This window comes from Sabethes cyaneus, chromosome 1 (assembly GCF_943734655.1).
Source record: "Sabethes cyaneus chromosome 1, idSabCyanKW18_F2, whole genome shotgun sequence".
NCBI lineage: Eukaryota > Metazoa > Arthropoda > Insecta > Diptera > Culicidae > Sabethes > Sabethes cyaneus.
In genome coordinates this window covers 124,135,665-124,154,309 of record NC_071353.1, presented here as the reverse complement: position 1 = coordinate 124,154,309, position 18,645 = coordinate 124,135,665, and the positions used below count along the sequence as shown (strand labels likewise).

Sequence of the window (18,645 nt, the reverse complement as noted above, 5' to 3'; positions counted from 1 at the left end):
AACCACGTTGTTAGATGCCATGCAATTATTTTCAACATGTTCAACTGTTTTTTCTTTTCTTTCGTTGCTGTGCTTTCAACCTGCCAGACCAGCCAATGGCAACGGCTGGCAATCCTTTATGTATGAATAGCAGCTCCGCTTTGCTGCTCTATGTACACTTTCCGTTAAGCGCAGCAAGATGGGATCTATTTTTTTCATCTTTGCAATTTATGTCTTTTCGACATTACTTGGTGGTGAAAGCCTCGGTAAGGGCGGCTGGTGAGGAGACCCGCGACATTGCTTGAAGCTGGGTCCCTACCATTAAGAGAAGGTTAGATTGTGTGTGCAAAGGCAGACCAGCAAAGGCACGCGAACGTCTCCAAGGCTGGTGCTTTTGTGGCGCACCAATGAGACCTGGTTACTCCCCACCACACTGCTCTCCGGCGGCTGGTTGGTGAACTTTCAAGTTGCTGGGCTGCTAGCGGGGCTTAGCGGGCGTTTGTTGCTTGCTTGGCTAGCTTTGCGGAGAGATAGATGATGATGGAGATATTTTCCATGTGCTGCTGCTGATGATGGTGGTGTACATGTGTGCTTTTCTCGAGATGAAGGCAACTCAAGTAGTATGCATGTGTGCTGGTGTAAGTGGCTGCCTGTTAGTGTGCGTCGGTATGTACAAGGGTACCCCACAGAAAGGAGCTACGGTAAGAAAAGGACGAAAGTTCAAACGGTCTCACCTTTCGGCGGTGATTGCTAGCGGAGGTTTGAGGGAAAAAAATATTCGTCTAACAGTGGCTAACCCTTTATCGCACAACGGTTTTCCTTAACAGCACCACATACTTGGCTTTTTATGGTGTGGAGACGGCGTTTCTGGTTTGATTTTTGCTCCGAAGCATGAACCCGTAGAATGGAACCTCTCGTACCCGTTTGCTGGCTAAAGTATTATATGTACTGCATGCAACCGAATATTGCAAACTTGCAGAGATAGTCAAGTCACCATGATGGTAGCTTTTGACTGAAGTAGAATGCTTCCAGCGAATACATAAGCATCCAGCACCACAAGGAGGCCAGCTTTGCATCGTCCCGCAGTCTGTCGAGTGCTCGATGTGCCAATGCAAAAGATGCTGCTATTAGTGAAAAATTCATCTAGCTTTTTATGTGCCAGCTAACGGCAGAGAAAAAGAAAAAGGGTTCTGGGCTCTTGCTTTGTATGTTTTCCTCCTGTTTTTCTTTTTCTTTTTTTGCTTTTATATTTTATTCTCGACGATGGCAAACAAAAAGGATAACATCAGCCATGTGCTTACCGCTGCCGACCGATGCATTACAGTAATGGAAAACGTCATTTTGGGATGTTGCATGCATAATGGAGGACTTTTCCAGAAAATTGAAACTGGATCAGACTTTGTTTCCATTTGCGGGAAAATGGTGGATTGCTTCGTGGAAATTTCCTGACAAACCCTAAGTGGATGCTGGCGAATGAGTGCTGGCTGAGTATTGGCGAAAATTGCAGCTGGTACTGGTTGCGAGAAACTTGTTTTATAAAGTTTTAATAAATTCTAGATGATATGTTAACCTGTTTGGCTTGCTGGATCGCTATAAAAAATGTAATGAGCAAGATGATTGGTAATAATCCATGCAAAGTGGTAAAGAATCGTACGTTGTATTATCCGTCGGGTCGACGGGTAATTTCTACTGAACTTCGATTTGTTCTAAGATTTATCAAAATCTGTAATAAATGTACGAAAACTGATGATGATTCTCAAAATCTTTTCTCGAATATATTTTTTTCTTTTTCTCTCTCTCCCTGGACTGAACCCCGAACGCGATGTAGGATTTCCCCATCAATTAGGCGGTATGGCAGGCCATTTACATATGGCCAACGATTGGCGGCAGCTCAACGGTCGGACTGCGGCTGGATTTCCAGGTTCGCATTTTTTCCACCACCACGCTGCGGCGGCGGCGGCGGCTTCCAATCCGGCCCATTTCGCACCGCACATGTTGGCCGCCATCGATCGGATGGAGCAGCAGCACCAGCAACATCGACAGCACCCGACGGCAGCGACTACGATGGGCATGCTCTCGGCAGTGGCAGCGGCGGCCTCGTCCACGGCAGCGAATACCGTCGGCATCTTCGGCAAGGGCAGCATACCGGGCGGCAGCGCTGGCGGTGGAGGCGACGGTAATAACAATGGCGGCAGCTCTGCGATAAACTCACCCCGGATCAGCGATTCCAACGGTGAGTTTTATTTTGCCTTTTTTATGGGACTAAACCCAACCATCCCAAGTTCATTTTCGGTAAACCAGCAAAGTGGGCGAGGGAGGTCTGAACGGAGAGTTTCCTTCCCAGAAAAACAGCCACCAATGGGAGGTTGGTTTGCTGTTGTTGCCGTTGTTTTGGCTTATGATTTCAATTTCAGCGTCGGGGGTTGGTTGTAAAATTTTTATGTGTTTTTATGAATCGGTTGCCAGGCTTCGGTTTCGGATAGCGGAGTAATCCCAGCTTGTTGAAATTATGATCCGAGCTACTGTTTTTTACCGTATGTGAGGAGCGTAAAACTGGGTCATTGATTTTTCTGGACTGGCTTTAAGCATCCGACCAATAACGACGTATATGAAAATTTGAACAAAAAATGTTATACATTCAGCTGAAATTGTGCTGAAAATCTCACAAACAGTGACTGCTTTCGGTAAATAAAACATAATAGTCATCTTAAAAACATAACAACTGAAGTTGTACCTACTTCGAATTTGTCGTGACCATCAAACGTAATGATTTATGACTTAAATAGTTTTGATTAACAACAATACTGTCATGAATAATAAAAGTTACAAATCATTTTCGATGCCTAGGTGGTGCTGCCGAGTATCTTATCGCATTAGATTAAAAATTACTAACTGTTCGTGCCGCGAAGTGGTTCCAAGTGTTCATTTGGCAGCGTAGAGATTTTGAAAAGATCAGGACCACTGCGAGCGTAGGGATTCAACTGTTTCAGAATTGTTGGATGTGGCAGATTGCTTGCCCGATCGAGTAGATGAATTTTATGTAGGTTTTATTGCGGTATTTATCATTACCTCCGATTTTATTATGGTATTAAGCAACACCAGAAAGATACGAGTCGAAACATCCTTATAGCTAGCAATAAAACCATAAAAAAACTGTCAATAAAGCAAATTTATTGTGGTTGCCTATATCGCCACGATAGTTGGCTGCACCAATTTTCTTAAAAGCTACCCATACGTGGACGTAGCAATTTATCTTATTTCAGTAACTTATCAAACCGCAATAAATCTGCTAATTTTAAAGTACTATTGATATGGTAACACCTTGATCAAACAGATTTATTGTTGTTATTAAGAAGAATATTAGAGTTCAACAGTAAAAACGTGTTTTTATGCGAGGCCACATTGCCATATTCCAGTATTTTTTTAGCCCGCAAACAAATAATACTCTTCAAAGCAAAGTGTGAGTTGCAGAAAGAAAGTTATTTTCAATCGATGCTCATTTTACAGTAAGCAACTATGATGATTTCGCTAAAATTGAGAAAGACTAATTGAATATATTCATTTTAATATACAACTAGTTTTCAAAAGTTGCAACATTTCGATGGCGCGTTGATTTTATCCAGCTATCATTCCAATATGCACGATAAAATTTAATGCGCACACGCTGCAGAACTGCGGATATCGCAGAGAATTTATTGTTTATTCTATCGGATATTTTTATTACTTACTTTATTACTTAAGTGGTTTGTCATCCTAAGACAAAGCCTATTAAAGAAGATTTCTCCAGTTAACTAGGTTGTGGGCTACCGCTCTGCAATTGCTCGGACACCGAGTATTCTCCGCCACCAGTTCTCGCTGCACCTGGTCTAACTATCTTGCTCGCTGCGCTCCTGGTCGTCTTGTTCCTACCAGATTTTCATTTATTTAGTGTTCACAGTGTTTACTTCAGTACAGAATAGTATAACTATCAACTTAAATTAACTATTGCGTGTGTTTCTAAAACTACTTTTACTAATATTGAAGTCAAATACATGGTTTACTTCGACCATAAAATGTTCGGTGCGTTGGAGTCCATAGCAACGCAAATCTCAAATTCCGACGAGGGGCATGAACTACTAGAGTATGGTGACCAAACCGGTCCTGCATACTCCAGAATATTGCGAATAAGAGAGCAATAGAGTATTTTCAAGGCATAAGTATCATCGAAGCAGTGCACAGTGGGGATTTTTTAGAAAAAAATCCCTTTATCTCTATATCTCAAAATGCCGCTGGACTAGAATCAATCTTTTGATGTCAGAAGAAAGACATTTGTATAAGGATACCAATGATGTGATGCTTGTTCACGGCACGCATCTGTTTTCAGCAGTTTTTGCCAAAAGAAAGGCATTTTACCCTACTTTTCTCGATATGAAGAGATGTAAAAGTCCATATCTCCGGATTCCGCTGAGATAAAATTGATCTTTTTTCGACATAAACAAGCTGTCATCAAAAGGAATCCAACGACAGGTATTTGTTTACGACAAATGGTTGTGTCTTGATGTTTTGGTCAAATAAACGGAATTTTACCCTAGTTTGTTAATGATTACCAATAAAAGTGAATATCGCTGGATTCCGCTGGGATAAATTAAATCTTTTTTCACCTAAAGAAAGTAAATTTATATGCTTTCGAACAGCTTGGTGTTTGTTCACAGCACCTGTTTGTATTTTGTAAGTTTGGTTAAATAAAGGTCATGCTACATTATTTTGGCAACGTTAAATGAGAAAACTAGGGTAAAATAACTAATTTTGCCGCGAACAAATACCCTGCCATCGGAAATTACATAAGGTTAGCTTTCTTGTGGCAAAAAAAAGATCGGTTTTATCGCAGCGGATCCCAGAAATATTGATCAATACATCTCTGTACTCGAAGAAAAGTAGGGTAGAATCCCCTTCATTTGGCCAAAACTACTAGAAACAGGCGCGTGCCGTAAACAAGAACCACGCCATTGGAAACCCCATAAAAATACATTTCTTTTGATATCAAAGATTGACCCTAGCCCAGCGGCATTTGGAGATATAGAAATGAAGGACTTTTTTTCTAAAAAATCCCCATTGTGCAGTGTTGCGAAGCCCGCACTCGTGTGGTCTAATTTTCTCATACACGCGTACTCATTCTAACGAACAACCCGGCATATGCATTCCTTTAAATCTCCCGCACTTATTTCTTCATGCACTGCAATGAATTTTTTCGCGTATGTGTTTAGCTAACAGCTACAGTTGTTGCTCGTCGTTCGTCGTTGCAGCCCGATCCACTGATGCCGATTACACGCGAGGGCTCGCGCTCCCGCCCGTGAGTAGAATCGAGGGCGAAGATGAAGAAGAAAATAGTAATGCAAAATTTGTATCACAGTGCGCTACCAGCCTCACGGGCATTTGGTTTCCCACGAGTTTTTTGTCTCGGGAATAACCTATGCAGTAAGACGATGTGAGGATGAGTGTGCGCGAGTGTGTGCGTAGCAAAATATCTCACACAGCACCAGCGGCTGTTTCTTTTACGCCTGCGTGTGCGACGTAAGTTTTGGGGTATGAGTAGGCATGGTTGACTTCTCGCTCGATTCGCAACATTGCATCGAAGTCAGCGGTATTCCTACTTATAAAACCAAGAATGGCGAAAGCTTTGGATATAACGGGTGGCAACTAAAATTTTGGAATTTTTTTCTCAAGCTGTCAAAAAAGACAAAGATATATAAAGAAGATCTGATTTACCGAAATTAATAATACATTATTGATTGTTGAAAAAAAATTAGTGTACATTTGAAAATGGTCCGTAATCGGCTGTTCGGCGAAGCTTTCATTTAACGTCGAAACAGGAGCATTGTACGGCCGTCATGTCAACTTTGCGAATGCATCACTTGATTCTACCAATCAACTGTTTGCAATTCGTGGCTATCCAGTTATTTATATACACCAAAGAACTCAAAATCCTGAAAAATTCTTCGTTTGGGCGCACTGAGACAGATTTTTCGGGTCGTGCTTTTGGATAAAAATGGGATCGAATGGGTATTCAGGAACGATTGTGTTTTTTGGCGTAATGCGATGATGCTCTATCCGGCCAAAACACGTATTGTCCATCTGCATGATGTTTATGTAGAAACAGGATCATAATTTTCTTCAAACATTCGTCTGATGCATCTTAATTGAGAGCCAAATCAGAGGGCTTGCTGTTGAAGAAACGAGAAAGAGAACGATGTCCTTCTACGTCCATAATTTTGGCTGGTCTTCCACTATCTTGCTTGCGAATAGTTGTTGGGCATCTGAGGATATGGTAAACAGTCGAAGCCGCAACATATTTGCTTTTTAAATGTAGTACCGTATACTTTTTGCTGAGATTTCTGTTGCAGTTCGTAGAAATGTACAACGCGCTCCCGAAATGCTTCTTGTTTTGACGCCATTTTTAACAAAACTGGGCAAGCATAAACAAAATAAAAAATATTAACAAAAAGAGGAGAGCGAGAGCTAACACATACATACTCTCATTTCTCTCGTTTGTTGTTGAGCATAAGGGCCGCGAAAAAATTCCAAAATGTTAGTTGCTCCCCGTTAATCGTACTGATGTGCTCGACAAACCTTATCTTACTGTCGATCGTAACACAAAGATCCTTGATAGAGCTGCAGCGTTTTATGTCGTTTTCATGCATCTTTTATGTGAACTGTTGCGGGTTACGAAGGCAGTAGAAGGAAATATTGCTGCATTTCGATATAGGGTTCCGGCACCAGTTCTCACCAGGGCACCGGTTTCAAAACCAAGATTCAAAAGTGATTTATTTATATTTGGAATGCCATAATTAGCATAACATATTCAATAATTTAAATATAATATGACTCCAAATACTCACTGGTTATATAACTCAAATTGGAATTATTTTTAGTTCATGTCGTCATATTGAAATGGTTTAAACATGATCCACTTTTCGCCATTGGCGAATTTTAATGGACCGTTCCTATGCACATGGCGGGAACCAGTGATGCGGTCGTTTCTCAACGAAAATCCATTCTGTTGTCACTATTCAACTGAAAATTAATTCCAGTTTTCGGAAAAAATATAACTATTACAGAATTTTTAGACTAGAATACGATACAAACGATGCTTCTGGGGGTGGCGAAAACTGGAGCACAGAAATGGCGAAAACTGGGTCTTGGGGTCAAAAACTGGTGCCTCAACATGCATCACAAATTTTACATTTACAACGACTTTTTCAAGTATTTGAACTTAAGTTTTATGCTGAAAACGTAGCAAAAAGGTTTCTGTTTAATTCGCAGAGCGCACGAAGATTAATGGTCCTACAATACTACCTTGGGGTACTCCAGAAGGAATAGGAAAGCAATAGAATTTAATTCCTTGAATATTCACGGAAGCAGTCCGGCCAGTCAAGTAAGAGTGCATCCAGTTACATCTTACAGATCCAATCCGGTAGACCTATGCGCTTCATTTTCTCATCGGCTAGTACGTGTGGCACCTTATCGAAAGTTTTAGCGAAGTCGATATAGATTTCATCTAGCTGTTGACGTGTCTCTATGCGCTTTATCACGTTAGTTACGAAGCACATAAGGTTAGAAACGGTGGAGCGATTCTTAACAAACCCATGTTGGTAGTCAGTGATTACGTGGCGAACCACTGCATAAAGCGAGTGATCTATTTTCTCAAAGACCTTTGCTATAATGTTTAGAACCGAGATACATCTATAGTTTTCGACGTTGCTCGAGTTGCTAGATTTATAAATAGGAGTAATTGAGGCATGCTTCCAAGCAGAGATGGCATAAACCGCAGCGCAGACCAAAAGACACACATTCCTAAACAACACAACACTCGCCATGCGGTGTGTGTTCGCCCAAAAATTCCCTTCAGTGTCTCTTTTGCTAAACACGCTCTTTCGTGTTTTACGCGCACTAAGAAAAGGCAGTCGCAAACGCAGTGTGATAAATTTGCTGCGTGCTTTACCACACCAAGAGCCGCACTCTGCGCGGATGGGTTGTACACCCTGCGCTGGGTCAGTTGAAGCGATGTGATTGAAAAAAAAAACATTTTTACTGTTGCGTCGCCTGATCCGTACTAACTTCATAGAACATATTAGTTGTTCAGTGCAGCGTGTATTTTTTCTTTTTAAAAGGCAGAAAATTTGTAATTACAAAACAATTTTTTTGCGTTAATTCCGCACGGAGTGTGGCAAACGGCAGCACCAAGTGCTGTTTGGATGATCACTCACTGGGCGATTTTTACCGAGTGCTGTCGTTCGCTCCCACTCCGGTTTCGCTCATACGCTGTGTGCATATTAGCTGTAGAGGTGTGTTGCCGAATCGCTCTGTGCGACAAGGCATAATATTGGAACATTGGGCGCATAGTGTGAGCGAATGACAGCCCTGCTTCCAAGTACAGGGGAAGACACTAGTGGTAAGAGAGCTGTTTAGAATCATTCCAAGTAGGATTGGGCGATACCGTATCGATACCCGCGATATCGATACTCAAGGGCTGATATTTCGATATATTTCATCGATACTTACGACGCCGATATTATGCTAAATCGATACTTTCATCCCGATACCGTTTTGATAAAGCTGAAAGAAAATGGGTTTGAGAGTAGGCCAAAAAATGTCCAAGAAAGCAAAAATTTTAGGGATTTTTTCTCGCGACATAATATGTGCTTTTAAAACTTGAACATTAATTTTGACATCTCTGTTTACGTCAATCTATTGCCACGAAGAAGAATTTGGTCAAGTTTCGACGAGCGCGAAATGAGTTGACTACGATCCTGAAGAGGAAAAAGTGGCAGAAGGAGTACAAAAATCGTTAAGAGAACTCTACAGAAATGACCAAGAACTGCTAGTAACGACACTTTACTGGATAATTTCGAGGATTTGGGAGTAGAAGAAACTACCGGAGGAGTGGATGGAAGGTGTGGTTTACCTATCTACAAAAAGGGCGATCGGCTAGGTTGATGTAATTATTGCAGCATAACGCTGCTCAAAGCCACCAACAAAGTGCTCTCACAGATTTTTTTAGCAAGCAAGCATAGCATACCAAGAGAATTCGTAGGGTAGTACCAAGTGGGCTTTATGGAGGCCCGTGCTACTCAAATTCTCAAATTTTTACTCTCTGACAAATCATCTAGAAATCTCGGCAGTATAACATGCCACTCAAGTAACAATTTCAGGCTGTTGATATTTTTAATTTCGAATAACTTTATAATTGAGCTAGCTAATTAAAAATGCATGTCTTTTTTCCGGGAATTGAACCCGCCATCTTTTGATCCACAAGCACTCACCATATGATCCGCCCCATTTGCATCTGCAGAATAGACAGTGAGAATATCTTTACACCTGAAGCCTAGCCCGCCTAGCGTGAAGCAGTCAATAATGTCGATAACTGACAAACTTTTGCTATCAGCCGAATTGCGAAATTCTATGCTCTGACAGTATGTGTGCTGTGAGCCGAAAGAAAACTTGGTAGAAGTTTGTAAAGCCACTTTAACACCTTTAAGCAGCCTTAAAGTAGTTTGAAAGCTGTGAGCCTAATGAAAGCTTCCACTCTACACTTTAACACCTTTAAGCAGCCGTAAAACGGTTTGATGTTTAGAAGCAGATTGTTTAGCAGAAAAATCCTCTATTAAGCTTGTTTATCAGCTTTTGGGAGAGACCTGGTTTGAAAAACTTAAAGTAGCTTAAACTTCGCTTATTTAAACACCATTTAAGTGCTTACTTTATGCAGCTTTGATCACCATAAACCAACCCGTAAACAGCCATTGCTCTTGCAATTCAGCTACCGTTGTTATTTGGGCACCCATCAGACACATTTTTGTGGATTCCAGTGCAGCATACGACTCAGTCGAGCGCAAACAGCTATGGCAGATAATGCACGAGTACGATTAACCGAACAAAGTAACGTGCGTGGCTAAAATAAAGCTGCATTGGAGCGAGCGATGTGTTACGTGCTAGGTTACGTGTGTGTTTTGGAGGAACTCATTTTGCTCAACATGAATCCCAGAATGCCGCCTTAAATAGTATCGATAAAGCTAATATCGATGCATCAAGAACGATATATCGAGGGTATCGATAAAGCGGCGGATTTGATATCGATATTCAATTATCGATACTTTTGGAAATTTTGCCCAATCCTAATTCCAAGAGAAAAAGCAAGTGTTGCAGCGCAATGTTTAAAAAAAGCGGTAGTACCTAGTCCATCAGGACCAGGTTCTTTAGTAGTGGAGCCGGCAATACATTGCATTTGTATGCTTTGGATTGTTTCATCTTGGTTAGTCGGAGGATCGTTGTAATACACCGTTTGAAAGAAATCCGCAAGATTTGCGGAGTCTTCTGCGTTACTCGTTTTCGTGTCTCTATAAGAAACGTTATTTGTAGTCCGCCGAACTTTCTACGGCTTCCGGTGGAATTCCAGAAAGACGACGGATCACACTTCACATTAGATTCATTTATATGAATATATTCACGGTAAGCTGTATTACATTGTGCTGCTGATTTGAGGCAAACACCATCTTTGGAGGGTTTTTTTCCTGTTGGGTACATTTCCCATTGCGACCAGTTATTTGATCTATTGTGGCGATCTTTGCAGGATAGTTTTCCGGCATTGTTGCAACATGCCCTGCCCATCGAATCCGCCCAGCTTTAGCCACCTTTGTAATATTGGGTTCGCCATAGAGCTGTGCGAGTTCATAGTTCATCCTGCACCTCCATACTCCGTTCTCTGTATGCCGTCGAACATCGTTCTTAACACTAGTCTTTCGAAAACTCCTAACACTCGCAGGTCCTCCTCGAGCATTATCCATGTTTCATGCCCGTAGAAAACAACTGGTCCAATAAGCATCTTGTACAAGGTATATTTTGTATGAAGGCTTAGTCTACTTGACCGCCATTGCTTGTGAAGTCCAAAGTAACCACAACTTCCACTGATAATATGCCTCCAAATCTCCCGGCTGGTATCATTATCCGCCGTTACCAGTGAGCCAAGGTAGACAAATTGGTCGGCTACCTCAAACTCATCGCCGTCGATCATTATACTACTGCCCAAGCGGCGACAGCCGGCCTCGGTTCCGCTGGCTAGCATGACTGATTTCCCGTTTGTTGCACCGTCGAAATCGCTTTCCCCGCCGCCACGGTTCTTCGCCTGGGCGACATTCAGGAGTTCCTCGAAATGCTGCTTCCACCCATCGATCACCCCACTATCGCCCTTTAAAATACTGCCTTTCTTATCCCGGCACAATTCGGCTCGCGGCATGAAGTCTTTGCGGGATTCGTTCAGTTTCTGGTAGAACTTTCGCGTTCTACGCGCAACTTCTTCGACTCTGCATATTTCTGCTCTTTTCCGTGCTGGGGGCCTTCCGCCACGACCATTATTCTGATTTATTCCTGCTCTTACGGGTAGCGCTTCTTCTCCCGGAAGATTTAGTTTCACTGCGTCTTCTTCTGTTTGTGTCTTTGCACCTTCTGACGTGTTGGACCTTGGTCGCAGGCGCACCTTGGTCGCCCGCGCAGCGTTCTCCTCATCCATCACCCTTCCACAATCATCGTCAAACCAATAGTTCTCCTGATTCCGTGCCACATTCCCGATGGAGTTCTTCACTACACAGATGATGGTTGCTTTGATGGTGCTCCAACAGTCCGCGAGAGGGGCTTTGTCCTCTTCCGGTAGCACAGTTTCGAGTGAGTGCGCGTAGTTTGCGGCGATATCTGGCTGCTCCAACTGCGCGAGATCGAACCGATGCTAGCGTCGGTTCCAAATGCTGTTCGCTAGTATATTATTCGTAACTCTTTTGTGGCATTGGTGATCAACTGCTTCTTTATTTCGGCCACAAAATTTTCTGTTGGCCGTAGTGTGGTGACGTTGGAAGAGTTGGTGATCGTCAGTAAAACCTTTATCTTCAGCCGATTCATCTTCTCTAGTGATCTCTTGGCATAATGGATCAAACCAGGGCTGACTAAACGACCACATGCTTTGCGCGATACTTCTTTCTTCTTACTTCGTGCTATATCTTTCTATCTCCTCGTTCACCGTAAACCCAGAACGAAAGAGCAGTGGCTGGAACATTCTCTTCTCGCTGATCGTCAGCCACAGAGGGATATTTTTCGGCAACTTAACACAAAAGATGTCTTCGCTTACCTTCTTGGTTGGGGACGTGAAGTACTCGGTCCTCCACCAGTCGTTTTTCACCAGCATCTTCAGCCGTTTTCGGGGCGATTGCCTGCTACTCAGACACAGCCAGCCGCGACTGACGCTTCCACATAAAAATGTCCACTTTGCCCAAAAATTTCTTCACCGTTTAGCTGGTTGATCCGATCTTCCGGCTCAAGGCGAGAAACGATGAGAACCCCCTTGTTCTCGGTCTTTATGTTCAGCTTTTACTGTACGTTACGGTCACGCAGAACTATTGGGTGGCCGGAACCAGGCTTCCGTTCAACGCTTTCACCTTTTTCGCGAGAGATGATGTTGTAAATGCTAGATTGGCTCTATTCAGTAGATAGGAAGTGCTTCACCATTTCCAACTTCTTTGCTACGGGGTGGAGCTGGCAGTACGAACAAAGCATCGAGCGTAGTAGTTTTTTGACTGTTTTTGTCATGGCTGTTACATACAAATTAATTGATAACGACTCCTTCGGGGGGGCCGAGCTGACCTACCTCACATTACGGCGCTGGGTTGCTTATATGACCACGATACAACTAGTTGGCTGCGCGGCATCGCTTATGAACTGGCTAAAAATGAGGCGGAACAATATAATATGGCGTATTAATACAAAATTTATCTTATTGCGTTTACTTGTCAAATTGCATGAAGTCTGCTAGTTTTACAGCGCTGTTAATATGGCAACACCTTGACCAAACAGAGTTATTGCTGCTATTGTGAAGAATATTAGAGTTCAACTCTGAAAACATTTTTTTTTTATGCCAGGCCTTTTGTCATATTCCAGTATTATTTTAGCCTGCAAACAAAATAATATCAAAGTGTGAGCGTGAGAAGTTATTATCAATCGGTTTTCATGTTACAGAAAGCAACTAAAATCAATTTTGAAAACAACTAGTTTTCAAAAACTGCAAAATTTCGATGGCGCGTTGATTTTACTTATCTATTATATCAATATGTACGATAAAATTTTCTGCGCATATGCTCCACAACTACGGAAATCGCAGAAAATCTATTATCTATTCTAACGATTAATTTGTTATGGTCGCTATAATCGATCACGATGATCTGACAGTAAAACTAATTTTTTTATTCACGGATATATATTTACAAGTTTACAAAACTGGCTGACTAAATTAGCTTTTAACCAGAGCAATCTTTACGCTTTATAGCTTAGTAAAACAATGCAAAAAAATTCATTAAATTATGACGGTGGCTGTCAAGCGGCGTAATAAGACACTTAAAAATTTTCAGAAAAATACCTTTTAGTCAATACCTATCTTATCTTTTAACGTTTAGAGTTTCAAAACGAGCCCTCTTTTTCGTTCCTGAATAAATTCAGCAAGACAACGATCGGTTATGCATCGTTTTAATATTAATACATATTCTTTTTTTCGAAAATCCCATTCGGAATGGAGACTAGCTCAGCTGCCTTCGGAGTAATAGGTTCTAGCATATTATTGCTTCAACTTAAGTCAGACTTATTCTTGCAAAAAACCAGACTTCTGTGGTACTTTAGGTTCGAAAGGATTTTAAATCTTGCAAATTTCTTTGGACGAAATTTACACTTAGTTTTTTTTTGACAAAATATTAACGTAAGGGTCACTCGCGGTGTAGTGGTTAGTATTCACGCCTCTCACGGCGAGGACCCGGGTTCAATTCACAACCCTGCAGAAGTTATGAATGACGCACGCTGTTAAAATAACTATAATCAAATGAAAACAAAGGTAAAAATGTTGGCAGAATCGTAAATTCTAATTTGCAACCTGTGCTGTTTTATTCCCAACCTCTAGAATAAAGGTAGATGATAAAAAGAAGAAAACAGGGAGACAAAAAACTCCCCCAACCACTCTAAAATAAAAAAAAACTCCCCCCATAAAAAAATACAATAGATGTTATAAGCGATCTTTTGTTCATTCTCAATATTTGGATCGGATTGATCAGTTACAAGGAGGAACCCTGTCTAAGCAGTTTCTTTCAAAACTGATTTCACTTCACTGAATCGTACGTCGCTTTCAAATCCATAAAACATTTTCTTCGTTGCACCCTACTGTATTACATGCATTTCAATGCTCAAAAAACTAACCGTCGCTTCATTTTTCTCCCCAGATCACCACGCATCGCACGTCAATTGCAATCCACACAGTACAACCAGCCCGAAAAGTTCACCGAATCCAACAAACGACATCCATCACACAATTTCCTCCAACACGGATGACGCGAAACCGTCGGCAGATGGAGACTACGATCGCGACGAGCTCGATGATGACAACGATCAAATCAGCGTTACGGGTAGCGACCTTGGCAGTGGCAGTCAGAACGAGCAGGACCGCCGAAGTCCACTGATAGGAGGAGCCTTCACGTCACTGATACAGAAGAACCATGCTAAGTTAAAGACGGGCTTGGAACTGTTTCAAAATGGCGCCTTCTCAGCGGCTCCCTACCCTGCCCAGATACAGCAGCCTCATCCGCTGAACCACGCACTGGCTGCGCAGCTGTTCTTCCAGAATCCACTAATACCTCAACCGAACCACTGGCTGTACAATCAGCTGTATGGAAACTACCAGGAACTGCCTTGGTTCCGGCAATCACTTTTCGCGAATAAAACGGAAACACCGAACAACGACAGCAAGGACGGTCTGGACTCACCGAAAGGAAGCGACGCCATCAGCAATAAGCGGTCCATTAAGGTCGTTTGTAGCACGGGCGACGAGGGTGAGGAAAGTCCACCGCACAAAACGATCGCCATAGCTGATGACGACGATGAAGATCGTCGAAAGAATTCCCCTTCGGTGACATCAACGAAACGGTCACCTAGCCCAGCGGAGGCGATGTCTCCTCTGCTTTGTGAAGACACCGTTTCCGGTCTCACAGTTTTAGAGCGAAGCACAAAGTTGAAACGATGCATTTCAGGCTCGGACAGGGCCAGCCTGCAGCAACAGGTGAAGCAAAGCGATGTTTGGCGTCCATACTAAACTGACTAGCGGATGATTATTGCTTGAAGGAAGTGATGTATAAATAAAATAGTGAACTACATATCTCTTGTCATGTATCTGAAAATGATATTTGTACAGTATTTGATTTAAAATAAAAAGACATATGTGTAAAATCATGTTACTGGATAGCGCTCCTGTCTGAACCAATATAGTAAGATTGTAAAATGCTAGTGGAACACCGAGGTAGATGACAAAAAGAATAAAATCAAACTTCATTAATTCCTAGTTTCATTGCTATCGGGTAAATGTGTGGCATTTGCTATGCATGATCGGTTCATTGCACACGCCTTTCGCTAACATAGACCCACACCTTTTCGGGGAAATGGCCAACCTCCTAAAATGCATCTGCCTCCAATTTGGCCATCAGCGAAATGTTCACCCCTTTTCCTTTTGTTGCTCGCTACCGCTGTCCACACTTGACAACAACGCAACCTGCACAATTCCACAATATGCAATAATAAATCAGTTTACCCACTATAACATTTTAATGAGCTTTTATGTGTGCAGCCAGCCAGCATTTTACGCGGAAACGCGCTCGCAGCTTCCCGTCAAAGAGTGGTCCGGCATCATCACCCACCGGGTCGTCTTCCGCTCTGCCACGGTCCACACGCACAGCAGTAGCAGCAGCAGCAGCAGCAGCAGTACTGCATCAACCGGTTGCCATACTCCGGCCCAAAGTGCACACCGTGGCACACGCTTAGTCAAACGTATCAAAACTGCCCTCGTCAACACTCCGAACCGGCCGCATAGCGATAGGCCAACCAGAGCCCATAAACATATCCACGTACACATCCTATATCAAACCACACCAACTAAAATCCAAACTTACCGAAATGTTTGCACACTCGAATGTCCGCCCCAGCGTCAGCGGTCCGCTGCCCTCGCTATCCGGTCATTGTTCGATTCTATACTCCTGAATGCACTTAGCTAGATTTTGGAAAAATTAAACACTGGAAATATTTCACGTTTAGAAAGATTTGTAAACCATTTCAGTAATCTTCAGAAATTTCAACTTATTCAGTAGTTAGTTATTCTGTAGTTTTCATGATGATTCTTAGGATGACTTAGGGAATTGTGGAATGAATAGTATTTTTTCTACATTTTCTCAGAAATTTCTTTCAGTGCACAAAGTAGCCAACCGTTAGCCACGGTCCGCCGCCAGCCCGAAGCGTTCTAATTTTTAGCGAGTGATGTATGCAATTTCGATACACCATGAGGTCCAACCCCATTAGGATGGTAACGGAGAGGATCCGTCCGGCGGAGGAGGGCGCGCGGCGGCAGTGCTCGGGAACGTGGAAAAAAAAAGAATGCGGAGAGCACAGTTTAAATGAGCCGATGCTGTTCGCCGAATGCAGAACTTAACCGCTGAACCGGACCACGCCAAAGAGCCTGGCCGCAGGCAACTATCGAAATGCGTTATTGATGGCCAGCCTGGCCAGTCAGGCTGCCTAGCGTGTCCCGCACGATAGGGGCGGGTCCAACTGAGGGCGCTCCGCGATCTTGTCTGCTAATTTGAATGTAGCCATTCTTTGTGGGAGCCCATTTGCTTTGATGCGATTAGACAATTGCAACTCACACAGTCGGATTAAAATTACTTCTTTTTTGCAAATAATCGTATAAGTTTTACATTGGAGAACGCGCTATTTTTTATCAGTTGAGTTATTACATGCCACACAAAAAATCTCTGTGGAGGATAACGATTGAGAGAACCCTCAAGCAGAGGCACTTACACGCATTCCCCGTTACGAAATTTTCTTAATAAATTATGTCAAAACTCTCCAAACTACGAGTACGAGTACGATATTCATTTATTTAAACCTGATCACTTTTTTGAAGACTTACTTTTTATTTCTAACAGCATACAGTCGGAGTGGCTCTTGCCGTATCAAGAATTACTGTCCATTGTAATCGACCCTGGGCAAAAAAGCAAAGCTAAGCCTGGGTGCTACATTCCGTTATCAAAACTTGACCTTCTGATTTTATACGACAGACTTCTCAGCCAGCTGTTAGAATACAGAACAATTGCAGGGCCAGTTGTTACGATCCTATTGATTCCAACAGCCTCTCCCAGCCGAGATTCGAACATACGACGACTGGCTTATTGGGCCAGCATACCTCGTGACCAACTGGACTATTCGTCGCCAATTCCTTGAGCGTCTCGACACACGCAAGTCGGCTTCAACCTGGTCGAGCCATCTAGTACGTTGGGCCCCTCTATCTCTGGTGCCGGTGTGGATCTTGAAGAGAATGGATTTCACTATACAGTCGTTGGGCATCCTTGTGAACTGACCGGCCTACCGTAATCTCCCAACTTCCTCCAAGTGTACGATGGGAATCTCTCCAAGTAGTACTTGCAACTCGTGGTTCATACGCACACGCCACTCTCTGATATTCGTTTGTCCGCCAAAAATAGTTCGCAACACGTCTCCAGTTCGTAGAGGACTACCGGTACGAATACCGTTTTGTACATCAACTTTGTGCCAATTTTGTGCTGCGGTGTATGCTCTTCGATCGAAATGTCTTGCGGAACGATAAGTAGGTTCGACTTTCAGCTTGAATGCGTCGTTGAATTTCCTTACTCGCATTATAGCCGGCGGTGATCAGAGATTACAAATACATGAACTCATTAACCTCTTCCAATTCATTGCAGTCAATAGTCACTATCCGTGGGAGGCGAATGTTGTTTTCTCTGGAGCCTCTTCTTATCATATATTTAGTTTACGACGGATCGATTTGTAACCCAATCCTCCTAGTCATCTATTTTTTATTCTGGCACAGATTGCCCCCGCCGTCTCAAGGTTTCTCGTGTCGAATATAAGTCTTAGTATTGTGTGAAATATGTCGAAAAATCGAAGAAATAGCGGATGACTAAGGTGACTAAGGTGGCCAAAGGTAAAAGAAAGGACCACTCAATTAAAATTAGGCAAACTACAAAGGCTAGCGTGTAATTTATTTACCGATGCAGTCAAAAGCTCACCATCAAAAGCCTTAGACGCAATCTTGCACCTCTTACCCCTCCATCAGGTAATACAGTTGGAGGCGGAGAAACATGCACTAAAAATAACACGTCACAAACTAGTCAGTGATGGAGATATAAGTGGCCAGCTGTCAATCCTCAAAAACTTTCAGCTGAGCAAGCTTATAATCAACAACGAAGATTGGATGGAAACAAAGACAAACTTCGTAAAGCCTTTCAAAATAATAGAAACCGGACGGGATACTTGGGAACAAGGAGGCCCGAGTATCCGCCAGGGCTCTGTCGTTTTCTATACAGATGGGTCAAAAATGAATAGCTCTACTGGAGCTGGCATCACAGGCCCAGGTATAAATATTTCAATACCAATGGGACACTGGCCCTCAGTATTCCAGGCTGAAATATATGCAATCTACGAATGTACACGTGTCTGCCTGGTTAGAAACTATAGATATGCTAACATATGTATTTTTTCTGACAGCCAAGCAGCGCTTAAAGCACTTAAAGCTTGTACTTGTAATTCAAAGCT

At 42.6% G+C, this 18,645-nt stretch overlaps 1 protein-coding gene across 1 annotated transcript in view; it reads left to right on the top strand.

The window, feature by feature from the left end:
- Positions 1-16,073, top strand: part of LOC128746191 (uncharacterized) — a 112,230-nt gene extending 96,157 nt beyond the window's left edge. Inside the window, exons 4-6 of the mRNA XM_053843235.1 lie at positions 1,808-2,212; positions 14,256-15,103; positions 15,654-16,073. Of these exons, the coding sequence (XP_053699210.1) occupies positions 1,808-2,212; positions 14,256-15,103; positions 15,654-16,073 (1,673 nt within the window). The remainder of the gene's footprint in view (positions 1-1,807; positions 2,213-14,255; positions 15,104-15,653) is intronic.
- The last annotated feature ends 2,572 nt before the right edge of the window (positions 16,074-18,645 follow it).